This window comes from Lepidochelys olivacea (genome assembly GCF_965140295.1).
Source record: "Lepidochelys olivacea isolate rLepOli2 genome assembly, chromosome: 20".
Lineage (NCBI taxonomy): Eukaryota > Metazoa > Chordata > Testudines > Cheloniidae > Lepidochelys > Lepidochelys olivacea.
The window spans coordinates 2,575,074-2,595,253 of NC_140430.1; the positions used below are offsets into that span (position 1 = coordinate 2,575,074).

At 63.1% G+C, this 20,180-nt stretch overlaps 1 protein-coding gene across 2 annotated transcripts; it reads left to right on the plus strand.

Moving 5' to 3' along the window:
- The first annotated feature begins 419 nt into the window (after positions 1-419).
- On the plus strand, positions 420-15,335 carry SLC39A5 (solute carrier family 39 member 5). 2 transcript variants are annotated; one of them, XM_084609784.1, is made up of 11 exons: positions 420-473; positions 2,974-3,514; positions 6,615-6,867; positions 7,176-7,350; positions 7,629-7,798; positions 8,051-8,188; positions 8,795-8,885; positions 9,171-9,395; positions 9,477-9,557; positions 9,636-9,826; positions 10,432-15,335. In XM_084609784.1, exons 2-11 carry the CDS (start codon positions 3,090-3,092, stop codon positions 10,582-10,584), a joined length of 1,902 nt encoding a protein of 633 aa, XP_084465910.1. In that variant the 5' UTR covers positions 420-473; positions 2,974-3,089; the 3' UTR covers positions 10,585-15,335. The 2 variants fall into 2 exon arrangements, with proteins under 2 accessions (XP_084465910.1, XP_084465911.1); XM_084609785.1 differs by lacking the exon at positions 420-473 and having other exon boundaries at positions 2,780-3,514.
- Positions 15,336-20,180: the final 4,845 nt, after the last annotated feature.

The following is a 20,180-nucleotide window of genomic DNA, read 5'->3' on the forward strand; positions in this document are numbered from 1 at the left end:
TCCCCTGGGCAGGACAAGGCCCGTCCCCAGGGCACCTGCTGCACAGCGAGCTCCAAGTGGGCACGAACTGCGAAGGGAGGCAGCGGGGCCCAGTGGGGGGAGGGCTGTACTGGGCCGCAGGAGACCTGGCTTGTAGCTCCCCAGCTCTGTCCCTGACCGGTGGGGTGACCGCGGGGGCTGGATTTGAACCCAGGAGCCAGGTCCCTGTTCCTGCCATGAGATGACAGCGCCCAGGGTCTGTGCAGGGCTGCAGCTTGGAACCAGCCCCCTCCCTCTGCACCTCGGCCAGCGCCCTGCAGGCTGATGGGGCAGGAAACCCACATGGGACTCACCCTTTTAGTCTCCTCCCTTCAGGCCCTCTTGGGGGGGGGAAGGGGCTGGGCTTCGGGGAGACATGCCTGACCCTTGCCCCTCAGGTACTGGAGCAGCCAGATTTTGTGCAGCGAAGGGCAGGGACCAAGACGCCGCACCAGGTAAGTGCATTTCCTTTCCCTGCTTCTGGGGGGGCCAGATCACCCGTGAGCGGGGGGGGGGTAAAGCCCCAGTGCTGGCAAAGACTGCAATGAAGCAGCCCTGAGTGCTGCCAGAAAAGAATCAGCCCCCAGTAAACCAAAGGTGGGGCTGGAGCTGGCTCTGGGGCAGAGGAGGTGGCCAGATGCACCCCTCTGGGTGGGTGTGCAGACAGCATCAGGGCGGTTTCCCAGAGGCTGTTCCTGGCGTGTTCGCCCGGTGTCCCGTCTGGGGAGGCGGAAACCTCATGGCGCGAAGTCAGCGCTGAGGGTGGCGGCAGGGCGCCCCCATGGGAAGACAGCATTGTTTGTACAGCACCTGGCGTGCTCGGGCCTGGCTCTGGGTGGGGCTCTACCCTGCTGCGGTTGATAACTACACCCACGACACTAGCCCAGCTTGGCGCGTCCCAGATGTGTCCTCAGGCTCTCGGGCAGATCTAGCAGGTTGGTAACACCACGGGGTGGATGGGAAGCGGCTGGGGTAGGATTCCCTCCCTCGGGAATGCCATAGGCCAGGACCCATTCCTGGGGCTGGTAGCGGGGAGAGTTCCAGGCGGCCTGTTGAGCACGTGAGGTGACAGAGCCACGCCAGCTCTCCCACTAATCGGGGCAATTCCCAAAGCCCCAGCGCCCGGAGTCACGTGAAAAAGAGATGGGCATTTCTAGGATTTTAACCCTGTGACACCCAGCTGTCCATCATCTGCCAGGCCGGGGTCATGCCCTGTCCATGCTGCATTGGAGCTGCCAGAGAGTTTTCCAGGCCAGCAGGGATCGGGGGGGCAGCCATGGGACCTGCCCTAGATATTGTGCAAACAGCCAAGTAGATTTACCTTCGGCCCGAACTCTCCAGGGGTGCAGGGTAGGACAGATGGGAGAAGGATTTGAGATTCCCAGTCACCAGCTCTGGCCTACCCCAGCACCCTCCCCCCTTGTTCCCCCTCAGCACCTGCCCCTTGATTCCTCCTGCTGGAGGGGCAATAAAGTGGGGGGGGAAGGGGGAGAAGCCACATGGGCCACAGCAGCAGCCTGCACCTCCCCGCCCCCCCAGGAACTGGACATTGGACTTTTCTGGCAATCCTGCCTCTGGGGCCCAGAGCCCCCAGCTGGTGCTGCCCCTTGCTCAGTTCTTGCCCCCCAAGAGCCAGGGCAGGGCAGCTGCTTGGTTTGACACAGGGCTGGCCTGGGAGGCGGGTGGGGGGGACCCGGCGCTGGCTTCATATCTGAGTTATCACCCAGGTGAATCATTAACTCCTATTAATAAAGCCACCTGGGCTTGCAAAACTGCCTGCCAAGGACACATGCTCCCCCTCCCACAACCCTACCCTTCTCCAGGGGCTGGGGAGGCCTTCCCCCCAGCGGTGAGTTCCGCAGGCCCGGCGCTGGGTTCCCTTCGGGGCAAGGGGCAGCTCCCTGACTCGTCGGCCCCTCGGTCCAGCGGCGCCAGCTTTTGAGGGGCTCGAGTCCCAGCGCGGGTGGGGGCAGAGGGAGCGACACGTGTGCGGGGAGACGCACAGCTGGGCCCCCTCGGATCCAGGCGCTCTGACCCGGCGTTTAACTCCGCCAGCGCGCAGGCTCCTCATGCCCGCTTCAAACCCCCAGCCCAGCTGTGAGCGCTCCTGCGGGCCGGTCCTCGCTGCGAGCCGGGCGAGGGAAGAGCCTGCCCCGGTAACCAGCGGCCCCGCCCGAGGACAGACCCCGCAAGCAGCAGCTGGGCTTTGGCCGAGGCTGGTTCCAGGGCGGATTCCCCCTTACCCTGGCACCGTGTCCGCTGTTTAGAGACCCCCTGGGACCCTCATCTTGGAGGGAGCGGCGGCGGCCCAGGTCCCTTCCTCAGTTTCCCCAGCTGGAGTCCGGGGCTCACTCCCCGCGGGGCGGGTTCGACTCTCCCAGTCCAGTTAAAGCAGCGACCCCCCCCCAGTGGAGCTGCCGTTCTCTCACTGGGGAGCGTAACACGCGGTACTGGTCCAAGGCCCCTTTACACGGGCACAAGCTTCTGCACGACGCCTTCCCCTGGTGGGCCGCGGTAGCTCCAGAAACGCTGCTGACCCCAGGCCTTATGTCTACAACCGCAGCCCGGGCCCGGACGCAGGGGGAGAGCGAGTCGCTGCCCCAAGCAGCTCCCTAGGCAAAGCGCGGGAGGGGAAACTGAGGCACGGAACGAGGGCGGGACCTGCCCGCTGTCACCCAGCAGGCCAGAGCCCCACTCTCCTGGGCCCCGCTACCTCAGGCAGACAAGGCGTTGACTGTCCGGCTCCCACAGTCTCTCCCCCCAGGAGCCGGGCAGTCCGGCCCCCTCCACGCCCCCAGTTCTGAGCGGGGCGGCTGGAGAGGCGGGGGCGTTGACGGGCGGGCGAGCGTTGCGAGCGGGGCGTTATTTGACTGTGTCTTTAACGGGCCCGCGGGCGGGCGGGCACCTGCCTTAGGGTTTCTTTGTCTTGATTTGGTCCGTCCCCCCCCCCGCCAGCAGATCTCCCACGAAAGGGGGCGCCCCAGCCAGCCAACCAGCCAGCCCACCTGGCCAGGTGCGACCCCAGCTGACGGCCCCTCCCCGGCCCGCTCGGCGCCAGGCTCACCCCGCCGATGGACCGGAGGAAGCCGCGGCTGCTGCTGCTGGCCGGACTCTGGGTCGCCGCCCTCCTGCTGCCGGGCGGCTGCGGCCCCCCGCTGCCCGCCGCCCCCTCGCCCGGCCTGCCCGCCGCGGCGCCGGCCCCGCTGCGGGAGGCGGAGCAGGAGCAGGGCTATTACCTCCAGCAGCTCTTCGGGCTGTACGGGGAGAACGGCACCTTGGCCTTCCACGGCCTCACCCGCCTGCTGCGGAGCCTGGGGCTGGGCCGGGTGCAGGCGGTGGAGACCCCGGAGCGCGAGGCGCGGGGCCACGGGCACGTCGCCCACCTGGACGTCCTGGAGCTGCAGGGCGAGCAGCGCCGCCAGTCGGCCCTGGAGCACGCCGGGGCGGAGCCGCCCAGCCTGGGCCCCGGGCTGCAGGGAGAGAACGGCCCCTCCAGGTACCCGCCCGGCCCCGCAGCCCCGCCGCGCCCCTCGCTCCCGGCCCGCGGCCCCCTGCGCGCCCAGCCCTGGGCTCCCTCCACCCAGCCCCGCCGCGCCCCTCACTCCCGGCCCGCGGCCCCCTGCGCTCCCAGCCCTGGGCTCCCTCCACCCAGCCCCGCCGCGCCCCTCACTCCCGGCCCGCGGCCCCCTGCGCGCCCAGCCCTGGGCTCCCCCCTTCCGCAGCTCTGCCGGTGCCCCTCGCTCCCGGCCCGCGGCCCCCTGCGCTCCCAGCCCTGGGCTCCCTCCACCCAGCCCCGCCGCGCCCCTCGCTCCCGGCCCGCGGCCCCCTGCGCGCCCAGCCCTGGGCTCCCTCCACCCAGCCCCGCCGCGCCCCTCACTCCCGGCCCGCGGCCCCCTGCGCTCCCAGCCCTGGGCTCCCTCCACCCAGCCCCGCCGCGCCCCTCGCTCCCGGCCCGCGGCCCCCTGCGCGCCCAGCCCTGGGCTCCCTCCACCCAGCTCTGCCGGTGCCCCTCGCTCCCGGCCCGCGGCCCCCTGCGCGCCCAGCCCTGGGCTCCCCCCTTCCCCAGCCCCGCCGGTGCCCCTCACTCCCGGCCCGCGGCCCCCTGCGCGCCCAGCCCTGGGCTCCCTCCACCCAGCCCCGCCGCGCCCCTCGCTCCCGACCCGCGGCCCCCTGCGCGCCCAGCCCTGGGCTCCCTCCACCCAGCCCCGCCGCGCCCCTCACTCCCGGCCCGCGGCCCCCTGCGCGCCCAGCCCTGGGCTCCCTCCACCCAGCCCCGCCGCGCCCCTCGCTCCCGGCCCGCGGCCCCCTGCGCGCCCAGCCCTGGGCTCCCTCCACCCAGCCCCGCCGCGCCCCTCGCTCCCGACCCGCGGCCCCCTGCGCGCCCAGCCCTGGGCTCCCCCCACCCAGCTCTGCCGGTGCCCCTCACTCCCGGCCCGCGGCCCCCTGCGCGCCCAGCCCTGGGCTCCCTCCACCCAGCCCCGCCGCGCCCCTCGCTCCCGGCCCGCGGCCCCCTGCGCTCCCAGCCCTGGGCTCCCCCCTTCCCCAGCCCCGCCGGTGCCCCTCACTCCCGGCCCGCGGCCCCCTGCGCGCCCAGCCCAGGGCTCTGCCCCCCCAGCCCCGCCGCGCCCCTCGCTCCCGACCCGCAGCCCCCTGCGCGCCCAGCCCTGGGCTCCCCCCACCCAGCCCCGCCGCGCCCCTCGCTCCCGGCCCGCGGCCCCCTGCGCGCCCAGCCCTGGGCTCCCCCCACCCAGCTCTGCCGGTGCCCCTCGCTCCCGGCCCGCGGCCCCCTGCGCGCCCAGCCCAGGGCTCTGCCCCCCCAGCCCCGCCGCGCCCCTCACTCCCGGCCCGCGGCCCCCTGAGCTCCCAGCCCAGGGCTCCCCCCTTCCCCAGCCCTGGGCTCCCCCCACCCAGCCCCGCCGCGCCCCTCGCTCCCGGCCCGCGGCCCCCTGCGCTCCCAGCCCTGGGCTCCCCCCTTCCCCAGCCCCGCCGGTGCCCCTCACTCCCGGCCCGCGGCCCCCTGCGCGCCCAGCCCAGGGCTCTGCCCCCCCCAGCCCCGCCGCGCCCCTCGCTCCCGGCCCGCGGCCCCCTGAGCTCCCAGCCCTGGGCTCCCCCCAGCTCTGCCGGTGCCCCTCGCTCCCGACCCGCAGCCCCCTGCGCTCCCAGCCCTGGGCTCCCCCCTTCCCCAGCCCCGCCGCGCCCCTCGCTCCCGGCCCGCGGCCCCCTGCGCGCCCAGCCCAGGGCTCTGCCCCCCCAGCCCCGCCGGTGCCCCTCACTCCCGGCCCGCAGCCCCTTGTGCTCCCAGCCCTGGGCTCCCCCCTTCCCCAGCTCTGCCGGTGCCCCTCACTCCCGACCCGCAGCCCCCTGCGCGCCCAGCCCTGGGCTCCCCCCTTCCCCAGCTCTGCCGGTGCCCCTCACTCCCGGCCCGCAGCCCCCTGCGCTCCCAGCCCTGGGCTCTGCCCCCCCAACCCCGCCGGTGCCCCTCACTCCCGACCCGCGGCCCCCTGAGCGCCCAGCCCTGGGCTCCCCCCTTCCCCAGCCCCGCCGGTGCCCCTCACTCCCGGCCCGCGGCCCCCTGCGCGCCCAGCCCAGGGCTCTGCCCCCCCAGCCCCGCCGCGCCCCTCGCTCCCGACCCGCAGCCCCCTGCGCGCCCAGCCCTGGGCTCCCCCCACCCAGCCCCGCCGCGCCCCTCGCTCCCGGCCCGCGGCCCCCTGCGCGCCCAGCCCTGGGCTCCCCCCACCCAGCTCTGCCGGTGCCCCTCGCTCCCGGCCCGCGGCCCCCTGCGCGCCCAGCCCAGGGCTCTGCCCCCCCAGCCCCGCCGCGCCCCTCACTCCCGGCCCGCGGCCCCCTGAGCTCCCAGCCCAGGGCTCCCCCCTTCCCCAGCCCTGGGCTCCCCCCACCCAGCCCCGCCGCGCCCCTCGCTCCCGGCCCGCGGCCCCCTGCGCTCCCAGCCCTGGGCTCCCCCCTTCCCCAGCCCCGCCGGTGCCCCTCACTCCCGGCCCGCGGCCCCCTGCGCGCCCAGCCCAGGGCTCTGCCCCCCCCAGCCCCGCCGCGCCCCTCGCTCCCGGCCCGCGGCCCCCTGAGCTCCCAGCCCTGGGCTCCCCCCAGCTCTGCCGGTGCCCCTCGCTCCCGACCCGCAGCCCCCTGCGCTCCCAGCCCTGGGCTCCCCCCTTCCCCAGCCCCGCCGCGCCCCTCGCTCCCGGCCCGCGGCCCCCTGCGCGCCCAGCCCAGGGCTCTGCCCCCCCAGCCCCGCCGGTGCCCCTCACTCCCGGCCCGCAGCCCCTTGTGCTCCCAGCCCTGGGCTCCCCCCTTCCCCAGCTCTGCCGGTGCCCCTCACTCCCGACCCGCAGCCCCCTGCGCGCCCAGCCCTGGGCTCCCCCCTTCCCCAGCTCTGCCGGTGCCCCTCACTCCCGACCCGCAGCCCCCTGAGCGCCCAGCCCTGGGCTCCCCCCTTCCCCAGCCCCGCCGGTGCCCCTCACTCCCGGCCCGCGGCCCCTTGATACTCCAGTCCTGCCGCTGCCCGTCATTCCCAGCCATCCCCTCCCGGCCCCCGGGCTGCAGCTGGGAACTGGGAATTCGTTTTTGTTCCTTTCTTTCAGGCCGGGATCCCCGGGAAGGAACCAGCCAGAGACGGTCCGGCCGCCCCAGGCTGACCCGCCGCCCCAGCCGCCAGCTGCCTCCGGGGGCACCCGCCCGCCCTTGGACACAGAAGGGCCCAGCACCACCTGCGCCCCAGGGCACCCTGGGAGCCGAAGAGACCCTGTCCAGGCCCCCCCAGCCCTGCCCCACCTCACCCTCCTGGAGAGGGTGCTGGCCCTGGACCACTCCGTCACGGACCACCTGCACGAGGATGTGAGGGGGGGGTCCACCTCTGGGGTCTAAAGGGGAGGGGCTCTGAAGTGGGGGGCAGACATCCTCAGCCAGTGGGGTGGGGGGCTTCAGTGCTGACCAGCTCTAACCACTAGACCCCATGCGCCCCAGCCCCGGGAACGGAACCCAGGAGTCCTGGCCCCCCAGCGCCCGGAACAGACCCCAGGGGCCTCCGCGAGTCACTCGGCAGCCCCTGCGCTCCAGCCGTCCGGGGCTTGGGAGGGCCGGTGGGTCATGCCCCTTCCCCGGGGGGGCCTCGCTCACCCGCGCTGTCCTCCCCCCCCCCCCAGTGTCTCAACGTGACGCAGCTGCTGGTGAATTTCGGGCTGAACTCCGCCTCCAAGATCACGCCCGAGCAGTTCGCCCTGCTGTGCCCGGCGCTGCTCTACCAGATCGACAGTCGGGTCTGCATCCGGCACTACGACCCGCTGGCGCCGGAGCCCCTGGGGCGGGCGCTGTGGCCAGGTACCACCCTCCCCCAGCCCAGCCCTGGGCCAGCGGGGGGGCTCTGCCCTGCACCACTATTCCCCAGAGCCTTGGGAAGGGGCCGCCCTCCCACCCCGAGGGGGAAACTGAGGCACAGAGCGGGGAGATGACGAGCGCGGCCCGCAGCCTCTCCTTCTGCCGAGGGATTTTCCTGCCCTACGGCTTTGCCAACCCCCCAGGGTGTGTGGGCGGGCCGGGGGGGGGGAGGAATAGAGCCCAGGGCGCCCCCAGCCACCTCACCCTGCTTCCTCTTGCAGTTCTGGGCTGGGGCTTCCTGGCCATCACGCTGAGCAGCCTGCCCTCGGCGCTGGCCCTCCTGCTGGTGCCCTGGCTCGGCGGCGCCTGCGGCCGCCTCCTGCTGGCCTTCCTGGTGGCGCTGGCCGTGGGGACGCTGTGCGGGGACGCCCTGCTTCACCTGTGGCCGCATGTAAGTAGGGGCTCGCCGGGCCCCCCAGCGCCCGAGCTGGGAGGCCCGGGGCGAGGGGGCCGCGGTCTGCTGCAGATCCATCCCGGGGCGCATCCGCGCCGCAGCCAGAGCGCCCAGCGGCCCCCCACCCAGCCCAGCCCGGCACCTGGGCCTGCCAGCGCCCCCCTTGAATCCCCCCATTCCTCCCTGCCCCCCCAGCGCTGGGAGCCCCTGAGAGGGACCCCTGGCTCCCCTCCCTCCTCCTGCCTTTAGGCCCAAGGGAGGCGCCAGGAGACGCCGCTGGAGCACCAGGCCTCGGTGCTGAAGGGGCTGTCGGTCCTGGGGGGCATTTACCTCTTGTTCCTCATCGAGCACCTCCTGGGCACGCTGAAGCAGAGACGGAGGCAGCCGGTAAGAGCCGCCTGGGCCGGCCGGGAGCCCGCCCAGGGTAGGGGGCTGGAGCGGGGCAGGACAGCAGGGGACCCCTTCCCGTCAGCGGCCTGGGGCAATGCCCGGGGCCCCCAGGCTGCTGGCTTCCAGACGGGCCCCGACGCCACCTGGGGCTGCAGAGTTCACCAGAGCTGGAGCGCCCGGGGTCCTGGCCCCGGCCCTGTGGAGGTCAGGGGGCCGGGGGGTTTGGTGGCTCTGCCTGGCCAGAGTGGCTACGGGGTGACAGCACATCCTGGGTCCTGCTGCTGCAGCATCCCGGCCTCGGGTCCGTCCAGCCCCGTGTCCCGGCTCCCTGGGCCTGGCCTCGGGTCCGTCCAGCCCCGTGTCCCGGCTCCCTGGGCCCATGCAGGTCCCGGCTCCCTGGCCGTTCCTACAGAGCCCATCTGTCCATATCGAAGGTGCCACCCGTCCTAGGAGCGCTTGGTTTGCACCTGTCTAGGATAATGCGGGTGGGGCCCAGCCCGGGGCTTTCCCACCCCCAGTGGTCGCGATGCCCCGAGCCAGCCGGGCCCCGGCCCCGCGGGTGGCTCTCAGTTCTCACCGTTGGTTTCTGCCCCCCCCACCCAGAGCCGCGCCACGGGAAGGAGCCCCAGGAGCCCCTCGCTGGATGCAGCCGGGAGCCGCAGCTTGACCCTGCGGGCGTCGGCTCCTTCCCCAGGTGAGCCTGGCGCTGGCCCTCGCTCCTGCCCCCTGCCCTGAGGCTGGGGCTGGGGAAGCCAGAAGTTGCCCCCCCCGCCCCAGCCGGCGCTCCTGCCCTGCTCCCCACAGCGCCCCCTGCTGGGAGAGGCCAGCACAGGGGCAGCTGTCGGGGCCGCCCGACCTCCCCCGTCCGGCACTCTCAGCCCACGGCCCGGAGCGGGTGAGTCTTCCCGGCAGCCTGGTCCCCAGCCCCGGCCCCCCGCCGGCTCAGGGCTGCTACCAGCCTGTGGCTGCTCTTCCGAAGGCACCGAAGCCGAATTGCGGCGTCTGACAGCCCCGGGGCCGCACAGCGACAGCCTTGTCTGGGGAGAGGAGGGGGCGAGGCAGCCCGCGCCGGGCGCGGACGGACCGACGGCGGAGCTGAGCCACCAGGGACACTCGCACGGCCTGGCGGCTGGCGCAGCCGACATCGCCTGGATGGTGATCCTGGGCGACGGGATACACAACTTGACGGACGGGCTGGCCATCGGTAAGGGGGCAGGGGACAGGAGCTGCCCCGGGGCCGGGGCCCCGGTTTCCTGGGTGCCAATGGGCTTCTCTTTCCCCGCAGGGGCTGCGTTTTCCGAGGGTGTCTCCAGTGGGTTGAGCACCGCCCTGGCTGTCTTCTGCCACGAGCTGCCCCACGAGCTGGGTAAGTCCCCGGGCAGGGCAGGCCCCAGCCGCCTGGCATCCCACATGTTCTCACCTGCCGCTTCCCTCGCTCCTGCAGGTGACTTCGCCTTGCTGCTCCAGGCTGGCCTGCCAGTCAAGAGGGTGCTTCTCTCCAACCTCATGTCGGCCTCGCTGGCGTATCTGGGCATGGCGATGGGCACGGCCCTCAGCCAGGGTGCCTCGTCCATCACCCCCTGGATCTTCTCCATCACAGCGGGCATCTTTCTCTACGTGGCGCTGGTGGACATGGTAAGGGGGGGGGCCTGGCTTTGGTACAGCCTCGCCAGGCCCTGTGCCGGTCACGGGCTGCTGCAGCTTGGCTGGGCTTTGCCATGGATCCCGGTGCCAACCCAGTGAGGCTGCTGGAGGCCGGGCACCGCATGGCCCCTTTGCCCAGTGGTGCCTCGTCTCGCACTTGGATCGGCAGCTCTTTGGCGCAGGGGGTGTTTTGGCTCTGGGTTTGCCTAGCCCCTGATGCCACGGGGTCCTGTCCCTTGCCTGCCGCTCGGGGGCACAAATCATTCCTAGGAATGAGTGTGGGGCAGGCACCGGTTGCTCCCAGTGGGAACGCTCTGAACGGGTTTTCCTGCATCCAGAGAACAGCTCCCCCCAAGTGCAATCCTAGGGCCACCCCCCTCGCCCATGTCCAGGGCCCCTCTCTGCCTTGAACAGCCGCTTTAGGCTCCCCGGGCAGCCGGTAGCACCGGCGCCTCGACTGGCTAGCCAGTGGGCAGGCTGAGCGAGTCCACGCCTGGCATGGGAATGCCCAGGGCTCTGGAGTTACCCCCTCCCTGTGCGGGACGTCTGTCCTTTCCCGTATCACCGGATCACAGGCTTCTCCGTTTCCCCTGCAGCTGCCCGAGATGCTGCGGCAAAGCTCCGGCGGGAGCCCGCAGGGGTCTGTGACGTATTTCGCCCTCCAGAACCTGGGCTTTCTCCTGGGAGCCGCTATCATGATGTGCATCGCCCTCTTCGAAGGGCAGATGAGCTTCCGTGTGGATCTGTAACCTGGGGGCACCCGCACTGCTTGCCAAACTCGGGTGGGACAGGGCCGAGGTCACGGGCACCCCCTGCCCCATGGCTGTTGGCTGCTTCGCAGAGAATTAGGACCTCTGGACGCTTTTCCTGCTGACGGCAGGTGCATGACACCCAGGGCAGCCCCCCACTCTGCTCCACGTCTCCCGGGAGCAAGCACGGGTTGTAACTCGGTGGGGCCCTGGGCTGACTAGTGCGGGTGAGGGGCAGCATTTTGCTGTTCAGTACAGGGAGGAGAGCATGTGGCCAGCACAGTCCCCTACCCCCCCTTTCCAAAATCCACCCTCCGTCAGGACACTTCCGTTCAGATTCTCAGCATCTGCCCAACGTTTCGGGACATCGAGTACACAAGAGCAGGCTGAAAACAGCCCAGCGGCCCTCAAGCCACCTAGCCTCCAAGCGACCTGAGCAAGTCTCAGCGTTTTGGAGAAGAAAAAGCAGCCGATTTGGGGGTGGGGTACAGGAGACGTTGCTAAAGGGGGCAGAACTGAGCATTTTTGAGATGGGGAAAGCGCTGGAGTCCGCTGGGAGGCCACAGCCCCGTGCCCCACGCAAAGCGTGTGTTCATCGCCGGGAGGAGACGTTCTTCGAGGGAGCGGACATGGGAACTCTTACCTTCACCATCGTCCAGGGACAAGCAGCAGCGCTCCTCACTCCTTCCGCTCCACTGCCTGGGAAGGAGCCTCCGAAATCCGCTGGGCAGCTAACGGTTTAACCGAATGGAACAAGAAGCCGCCCCCGCGCCTGCCCATTGAAGCTCTGGTCCTGCCCGGGGTTAGATTCTGCTGAGAGTTACAGTGGCAGACCAGTTTCCCCGCCTAGCCTCTGTCAACAGCTTCTGTAAGGACTAAATCCAGTGTCACTGGACTGGGGGGGGGCAGGAGTTCTGTTCCCAGCTCTGCCACTGACTTGCTGGGTGAACCTGGGCAACTCACCCACCCTCGTGCCTCAGTTTCCCCATCTGTAAAACAGACATGATGATTCTGCCCTGCTTTGAGATCTAATCTACCACTGAAAAGCACAGCAGGAGAGCCAGACTCCCCCCACCCACCCCGGGCCCGATCCCAACGGCGCTAACCCCCAGGGGCAGGCGGTGGGAAAGGAGAACGGGAGAAGGAGTAGAAGCCATGGCATTTTAATAAACATAATTGATTCAAAGCCACAATATGAAGAACAGGACTTAGTTGCAGCATACACTGTATAAAATAGATCAAGTCTGAATGCTTTTATTTTTTTAGTTTTAGTCCGTCCCCCACCTCCCCCAACTGATGCAGGATTTTTCAAAATACATACATGGAACATCTCAGACAAAAAGGAACCGGTCACTAGGCTTGCACGTGGGAGTGGGAACAAGGCAAACGAGTGGCATTCATGCTGTGGGGATGGATGGCTTCTTGGTTTGTTTCCTTATTTAATTTCACAGCCCCACGAGGGAGTTTAACAGCTTTGGGTTTCCCTTGAAGAATAGGATTTTTTTTTTTTTTTTAAATTTCCTCCACAGAGACAAGTGCTTTGTTGGTCAGGACTTGATTTTGGCACCCCCCTGGGTGCCAGGTTGTATGGGAGGGGAGAGAAACCAGGTGCTAAGATGAAACTGGCGTGGCTCAAATCTTGCCAAGCCAGGCACCTGCAGCCTCTCGCCCATGGGTTGCGTGTGGGGGTACCTAGGAGAGGGTTTCACACTTTTTTTCTTTTTAAATTTTAATTGCACATCAAAACTCTGCTGTGTTTCACACCACGTCCCCGCAGGGTCCCGTGCACCTCTGCCAGGAAAGCAGAGCTGTCCTGATACTCCGCCCGCCCACCCGTCAACACGAAGGGCAGGTTTTGTGCTTTAAACCAGCGGAGGAAGGAAGAATGAACTGGTTCAGGGGACTGGGGGGGAAGAAATACAGTTGGAGTCTCTTCCAAAGATTGGTCCAGGACTTGCCCATATACCTGCCCTCTGCTGATATTGCAGGGGGGAGAAGATGGCTGCAGCGTGTTTCACAGAGCGCTCCCGTGGGAATACTCTAGCGTCTCAGACATCTATAGTTCACGCACTCGCCTCTCCCCTACCTGCTGAAGTTAAAAGGTGTTCCAACTAAGTTGCCCTGCAACGTGACCTCCAATTAAGGCCCCTGTCTATTAGGAACAACATCACCACCACACACTGGGTTTTGCTCGGCAGGTTCCAGATTCAGTGCTCTGAAGGGGAAAAATTCCAGGGAACAAAAAGTCCCTTTTATTTCAAACCCAAACCCAGCAGCTGTTAAATACAATAAGCAAACAGATCAATCGAGCAGAGGCCACCGCAAACCCCAGCACCGGTGGGTGTCAGTGCTTTCCAGGAACGGTAACGTGACGCAGGGGGGCTGTGGCAAAGGAGAAAGTTCTTGGTGGAAATTTCCCCCCCCAGCTCTTTGGCTGGATCTGCCCTGCCCCAGCAACGCAGCCAGCTGCTTGGCATGTCAGGAATTTGTCAGCCCTAGGATCTGGGGGGGTGGGATTTCAGAGGCAAGAAAGCATTCTACACATCCGTGAGCCATTCTGTTTATTGCAAGAGGTAGGTGTGAACAGTGCAGTGAAGTCTAAAATTAAAAAGCTTTTTTGTATTTCCAACCATCTCAAACACACAATGCCCCCGCCCCTGATGACGTAAAATTCACACACAATGCAGCCACCTCACACAAACACACCCCAATCCCTCCGCAGTGACTGACCGGGTTCCCACTTGCTAAGTTCTAGCTCCGGTCCAGTTCAGACAGGTCCCAAATTTACCTGACTGAACTGAAAATGCTTGGGGGGGAAAACACATCCAAGCATCTGCCCTACGCTCACTCACGCTGGGGACACCGGTTTAAAGTGCACACACTCAGGGCGAGCCAGCTTCTGGGGGCCAGGTAGGGAGCCCCTCCTGGTACTCTCAATTTGGGGGGAGTGCTGAGCTAACTCCTCTGGGGGGGAGGGTTAAAGGGGAGCTGTAAGTGCCCCCCCACAATGAATAACCCTCTCCTCAGAGCTCCCCAGGTGGATCTTCCAGCTGGGTCGGCCCAGCGCTCTGGCATCTGTGTAGCCGGAAATGGAAACCACAAGAACACGAGTGTGAAAGAGGCCAGGAAAAACACCCCCAAGCCTGAAATCTCAAAGCGCTGAGCCCCCCAAACCCCACCGCAGCCAACAAGCCCCGAAACTGGAATGGAACACACATGCTGCTAGAAATCACAGGGCTGCTTTCAGCCTATTGCCAGTAGGTCCCGTGGGTGCTGGCTCCCCTGGCCTCCTTCAGACTGCAGAGGGGAGCTTAGCGTCTGAGGTGACACCCCCCTGCCTGCTCAGCCAGCCCAGTACGAAATGGATTTGCCCCTGCCTGTAAACACAAGAAGCCTGCACGATGCTGCTGCAACACCGCAAAGCCACGCCGATCTACTGACCTGGGCTGAGACACCTGCTCCCGCCTCCCTGCTTCTGCCTCGTCCACACACGCTGCGGAAACCCTTGGTGCCTCATCTCCCACATGCGGCACTTATGGGTCAAGAAGTCGGCAAGTCAATTTCAGTCAGCGCTGTCTTTGTCCCCGCTGGGGGCTGGAGCCGCCTCTTGCCCTCTAGGTGAATTTGCTCCCTGAAGCCCAGAACAACTTTGGGTCTGGAACACGCATCTTCAAACAGCACGCAAGATCACCTGCCAGTGAACTGGCTCCTGAACGGCTCCCCCGGAGCACGACTTGCTGACTTCGGGGCCACGACAGGAGAAGCGGAGGCAAAGCAAGTCCGGGGTCCAGGGTGTAAGGATGAGTTCTCTCCCAGCTGCACTAAGCCAGTCAAAGTCAGGACGTGTTAAAAGCACCATCCTCCATGTTACCCTGACCCCCTAAAGGCAGAAACTCAATTGACGCAGGATGCACCTCTCGCGTTAAAGGCAACCATGGTGGCAATCAGCTCATGCCGATGCTGCCTGTGGGCAAAATTTGGGGGAAAAAAATCCCCCGGCTGTCCATATTAATCAAACTGTATTGACTAGAAACTCACTGAGCACGGGTCTAAACATCCACGGACAACAACTGCCAGGGAAGGGGAGAGGAATGAGAAATGGCTCTAGGGAGATGCCACGTTTCTGCTCTAGGACATGAGGTGTGTCGGCAGAGAGAGAGGGGCCTGGGGAGTGCAGATCCACCCCGGCGATGGACAGGCAAGTCATGCATCTCACACGACAGCACGTTCTAGGAAACGGATGCACACGACGCGTTTGTTACAGGACATAAACAACACACCTAAACACTGTGCATGCAGTCACACACCACAGGGGGGTATTGTCGGAGGGCATCCGGAGAGTGATGCGTATTGTATTCATCTTGGTTTCAGCACGCCCTGAAGGGGCTGGTAAGAGACAGGAGACTCCAGCAGTGAAGGCTGAGGGAATTGGGACTGAAATTATCCGAGTTCTACAATGAACGTTACAGTTCCGACCGCAATTCCAACCGGGAGGCAGGCAGGATCTTCCTTCCCAGCCTGCCTTCCTCTCCACCCAAATCCCCAGCCAGCACCTGCACTTTCATGAATCCCCCACTGCTGCCCCAAGTAGCGCGCGGACCGAAGAACCCGCAAGGCTCGTCCGATGACTATTGCTTTAGCGAGAGAGACGCTGGAGGAGACAGTTCTGGTAGGCCGCCCCCTCCCCTCCCCAGTTTGGCACATCTGCGACAAACAGAACATAAGGAAATAAAGTTACTCCCATTTCTCTTCCCTGTTTTCAGATTCACTTATTTAGCAGGAGCAACTACAGCAACCAAGCTTGGAGAATTCCTTAAAAATCCAGTTCCTAACAGGCCTGCAACAGAGCAGCTACAGTGCAGCAAGCAGGGAAAGGGGCCAGGGGCTGGCCAGAGGGTTATTTAACTAATACTGAGGCTACAAGGCAAGATTTTTGGGTCGGGGTGGGGGAGGGACACACAGGACAGGAAAATACACAGAGATTGTCAAGACTGAACAGGTCCAAAAGCAGGAATTCTGAAGGTAGGTCGCTAGAGATCAACAAACCCAACGGGAGACGGGGGTGTAATTCATTTTTCCTAAGCAGACAGACAATGATCGTAAACTTTAAAACTCTCCTCTCCAAGCAGGTACAAAAGGAAGAAAAGGATAGCAAAAAACTAACCGCTTGATTTAAAGAGAGGTCTTGAAAGTGCTTTGATCTGGAATCTTACTTTATACCTAAGCAAGTTACTCGCAAGATGCGCATGGGGCATGGATTCCAATCTTCAAGCAGATGGATTGGAGGATCCAGGGCATTCGGTTACCCCTGCTAAATAGCAAAGTTGGAGTCTTGTAAACAAAACACACCCCTCAACTCTCTGTCCTTTCCCCAGTCACACAGCAAAGCCTGGTGTCAAACCCAGTGCTAGCCATGTTAGAGGTTTCTCAGGCAAGTTTACAGGAACAGCTTTGCAGAGCGGTGTTAATCTTGCTAGAGGTCACTCATAAGAGCATGATTCTCTGACAAAATCCCCTTCTCTGCAGGCATGTCAGGGAAACGGTACCATTAACAAGGAGTGGACTACAAATCTAGTCAATTTCAAACCAAAAATGTCAAGGAGTTTCCTCCCACAGCTGCCCCTGAGCTCCCATGGCAGGTTTTGTGGTCTGACCACCATATTTTCTCTCTTTAAAGAATGCTTTTCTCTCCTCCACACAAACAGACTCAACCAACTGGAACCAAAGAGAGAAATACAGTCTTCTTCTAATCTGCCTTCTAGTCATCATGGGTGAAATTGACTGAAGGAGCACAAAGACCTCCTACCGACTTTCGGCACAGAGTGAAACTCTGGAACAGAGCAAGCAAAGACAGCAGGTTAAGGACAGAAGCATGCTTTTTAAGTGGGCGCTGCTCCTCTAAACACTGGGTTCTGATTCCATGTGGACAGCAAATGGATAGATGCCCATCTAGCTGCTACCAGCTCTTCTGGAGAGAGGAATTTAGTGGCATGGCTAAAGACGTCTCTAAGAGAGAACGCAGCTTGGGAGGAAACAAGATTACTGCTACATATTGCTGGCTTTCATCTTTGATTTTTAAATACCTCCTTAAAGAAGGAAGCAGGAGAAAGCTATAAGGATCCCTAAGGCCAAAAATAAAATAGAAACTTGATAAATCTGTAGGGATGAGACAAACCCTAACATCCAGAACAGTTCTGGTAATCAGAAGTTTCCCTAGCATGCTGAGCGTGGGGTGGGGGGTGATGGAGAAGGTGCTGATCTGACGGAGTGGGAAGCTAAGCTGACGCAGGACAGAGAGACGGAGCACTTGACACATCCTCCAGGGACAGAGGAGCCTTTTAATTTTTGGTTTTAAGAGGAGGGAGGATACAGACTTAGAAAAAATCCAAACCCAAATAAAAAACATTCTCAAAGGAGGGGAGATAGAAGCTGGCACATCGCTATTTTCAGTGCAATTTTCAATCCTGTATTTACACGATACAACTATTCTAATGCATGACAACAAAAAGCAGCTACAGACTCCTAACACACTATGCTTCAATTAAGCCCACCTGCACACGGTCGCTTTCTGTAGGCAGCGACGGCCCTGCGTTCCAGTGCGAGCTGCCGATGCTGCACTAAATAAGCGGCAAACCTGCCGAGCGTGCATCAGCTTGGCCATTTAATCCAGGGCTGACAAGGTTTGACTCAATGCACCGCCTTGGATGGCAAAGCAGCGTGTTTGGAAACACGGCATGACTACAGACCACTTACGCTACTGCAGCCCCTGCAAAAAAGCACCGTGGGGGAGAAGGGGCCCTTCAGGTTGGGGGCTACGGACCTTCTCAGGGACATTTGCCCCTCAGAAGCATCCCAAAGTTGTGGGTTGATTTTGGTTTTCTGCAGCGTCTAAATTCAGATGCAATCATGTCGCAAAGCCAGTTGTGCAGCCGATCTGTTAGCAATGCATCCCAAATCCCTGATGTTAAAGAGCCCTATGTTTCCTCAGGCCAATGACTTGGGGGAGCTGAGAGGCAATGCTAGGACCCCAAAAGGGTGAACACTGGTTGATCAGGCTGCAAAATCTGTTCCCTCTATCTCGTGTGTGTGTTGGGGGGACCATCCCACTATTCAACCCAATCTGCCAGAAACCCCTTTACATCCAGGTGGGGTTTTTGGTCTATCTTTGGCGCCTGCTTTTATTTGTGGGAGGCTAAAAGAGAAGGAAAATCATTATAGATTTCCACTCTCCATTTTTCCATATATCCTCCAAAACCTTCCACCTCCTCCGGGGGGAAGGGCTTCCCCATCCCCATCCATTTATTTTAAATCCACAGTGAACCATAATGAACCCAAAAAAAAAAAAAAGCAAGAGTTCAAAGCGACCTTGGACTGTTGGGGCCAGAGACAGGGGTTCTGCCCTCTCTATCGATAGAAGACTGACCTGGTTGTCTTTCCCTACCCTCGCCCGTGCTGCAAGGCATGTGGTGGCAAAAAGGTTTTGCAGGTTCTAGATCCCTGGAACTTTCGGGCTGCCAGATGCGGTTTTAAGAAAAGACCCTTGGGCCAAGCGGGGGCTCGCGGCATAATGTCACCTGCTGTCTCCGAACTGGAGAAAGAAACAATGAGAGCGGGGAGAGGAGCGCGAGGGAGAATCCTACAGAGCAAGGAGGGGGCAAGTCGTCAGATTCAAATGCCAGCAGGCCCCTGTTCGGGGCCCGCTGTGCTTCGGGCCATGGTTCTCCCCGAAAAGCCGAACCCTCCCTCACCTCCACCCCATCCACACACCCAGGGAATTGACAGTTCCAAACAACTTCAAAACACTCCCCCGCCCCCAGCAAAAAGCTAAAAATGAAAAGAGCAGCCGTTTTGGTTAGTACCTTCAAGTAGATCAACAAGAAAAAGACTTTTCGAAATGGAGACAGATTTTGAAACAGAAATCCGGTTCCATTAGAATGCCCTCTTGCCCACCAGAACTGCAACGCTCACGTGGGGATGGGGTGAGGGGGCAGTTCCAAGGGACCCAGACCCCCCCCTTCCTTCCCCCAAATATTGGATAAGGCGCATGGTATCACTCCAGAGGGATGCTCGAACTGAAGAACTGGGCTTTTTCTTTTCGCCATCTCCTAACGTTCCTTGCATGCATCACCGTAGGTCGCGTATTGCTTTTATGGGACACTTCTCTTCCGAACAAGCCGGATTTCACAGTAGTGCAAATTCAGACACAGGACACAAAAGGCAAAGCTACCGAAACTTCTACAGTGGTTTGGGGCACGTGGCTAACTCCCTTCTCCACTGCTGTGGGTTGTGCCTCTGGTGGGAGGGAGAGATGGGTGCGGGGGTGGTACGTGGGAGTTTTCTCCAGCACTTTGCCCCAGTGACAGGGCTTGAAAATCCAAAAGCTAGTGGTGTATCCAGAGACTCCGTCTAGCAAAGAAACAGAGCCAGGTACGGCGGGGCTCACTGCGGTGCCTCAGAAACCGAGAACACACTGGCACCCAGGAGATGCAGCCGCTTTCTCCTCTAACATTCAAAGGATGATAGGGAAACTGGTCAAACGTCCACACTCGGGTCCCGCACTGCAAGAGACAGAAGGGCTGGGGTGGTTTCTGGACCCATTCCGTTCTCAGGGAGAAGTTCAAACCAGCTCCTAAGGAAGAGCTGCTCTCGGCTCCATGCAGAACACAAAGATCTGCAGGGGCCACCAGCCCTTTGGTTGCCAGACTCCCCCCGACACCTTTACGTCAGGGTGCCCAGCTTTGCCAATCTCAAATGGGACCTCTCCTCTGAAAGGTCCACCTGCCTCCCAGGAGCTAAGGCAGCAGAACACAACAGCCTCTCTCCTGGGAAGGGGAGAGGAGACATCTCTGCCAGGGAAGGTAAACTGGATTTAAAGGTACCTCTCCTTTGTAAGCAGCCCAAGAAACAGCTTGTTCTCTCCCACTTTAAGCAGCTTCACTCTCTTGGCAGCATTTTTGCTACCTTCGCTCAATGAACAACCCCCACCAGAGATTTCATCCTTGAGCTAGAATAGTCTTGTAGCACCTCACGGGAAGAGAAAGGAGCCCGAGGCACAAGAAGACAAGAAACACTACAGCCCACCCCTTTACAGTGTCCGGACGAGTACCGGGGGCCTCTGCCAACCACCGCTAACCACACCCAGACGGCCTACGCAGGCAGTGTGCCAGGAAAGCCCCCCATCCACTGAACGTGGATTCCAGAAACACTGTGGCCCCACAGAGACCGAGTGCAGAGCACCAAAGAAACTGCAATTTGATCTATCCGTGCAGAGTGAGTGATCTGAGAGCACAGATTGGAAGCAAGCTGGCATGGTAGCCTTAAACCAGCTCCTCCTGCTCCTGTCTGTACCCATATAACAGACAGAGCGTTACAGTTTGGTTCTGATCAAGTGCTTTATAAATGCCCAGCACAGGTGAAATTGCATACTGATTCTTAAAACCACTGTGGCCACAGGGGCTCATTTGCTTAATTCGTTTCAAGCTGACGAACAATATTTCAGATTGGATTTAGTAAGGCTATTTCCCCCCGCCCTTCTCCTTTGCATTGGAAGTGAACTGGAAAAGACGCACACGCACGCACAACACACACGCCCACCC

Excerpts from the sequence above, each read along its gene's own strand:
- SLC39A5 (XM_084609784.1), top strand. The coding sequence starts at position 3,090 with ATGGACCGGAGGAAGCCGCGGCTGCTGCTGCTGGCCGGACTCTGGGTC. Across the intron at positions 8,189-8,794 it reads AGCAGAGACGGAGGCAGCCG|AGCCGCGCCACGGGAAGGAG; the intron begins GTAAGAGCCGCC and ends CCCCCCACCCAG. Across the intron at positions 9,558-9,635 it reads CGAGCTGCCCCACGAGCTGG|GTGACTTCGCCTTGCTGCTC; the intron begins GTAAGTCCCCGG and ends TCGCTCCTGCAG.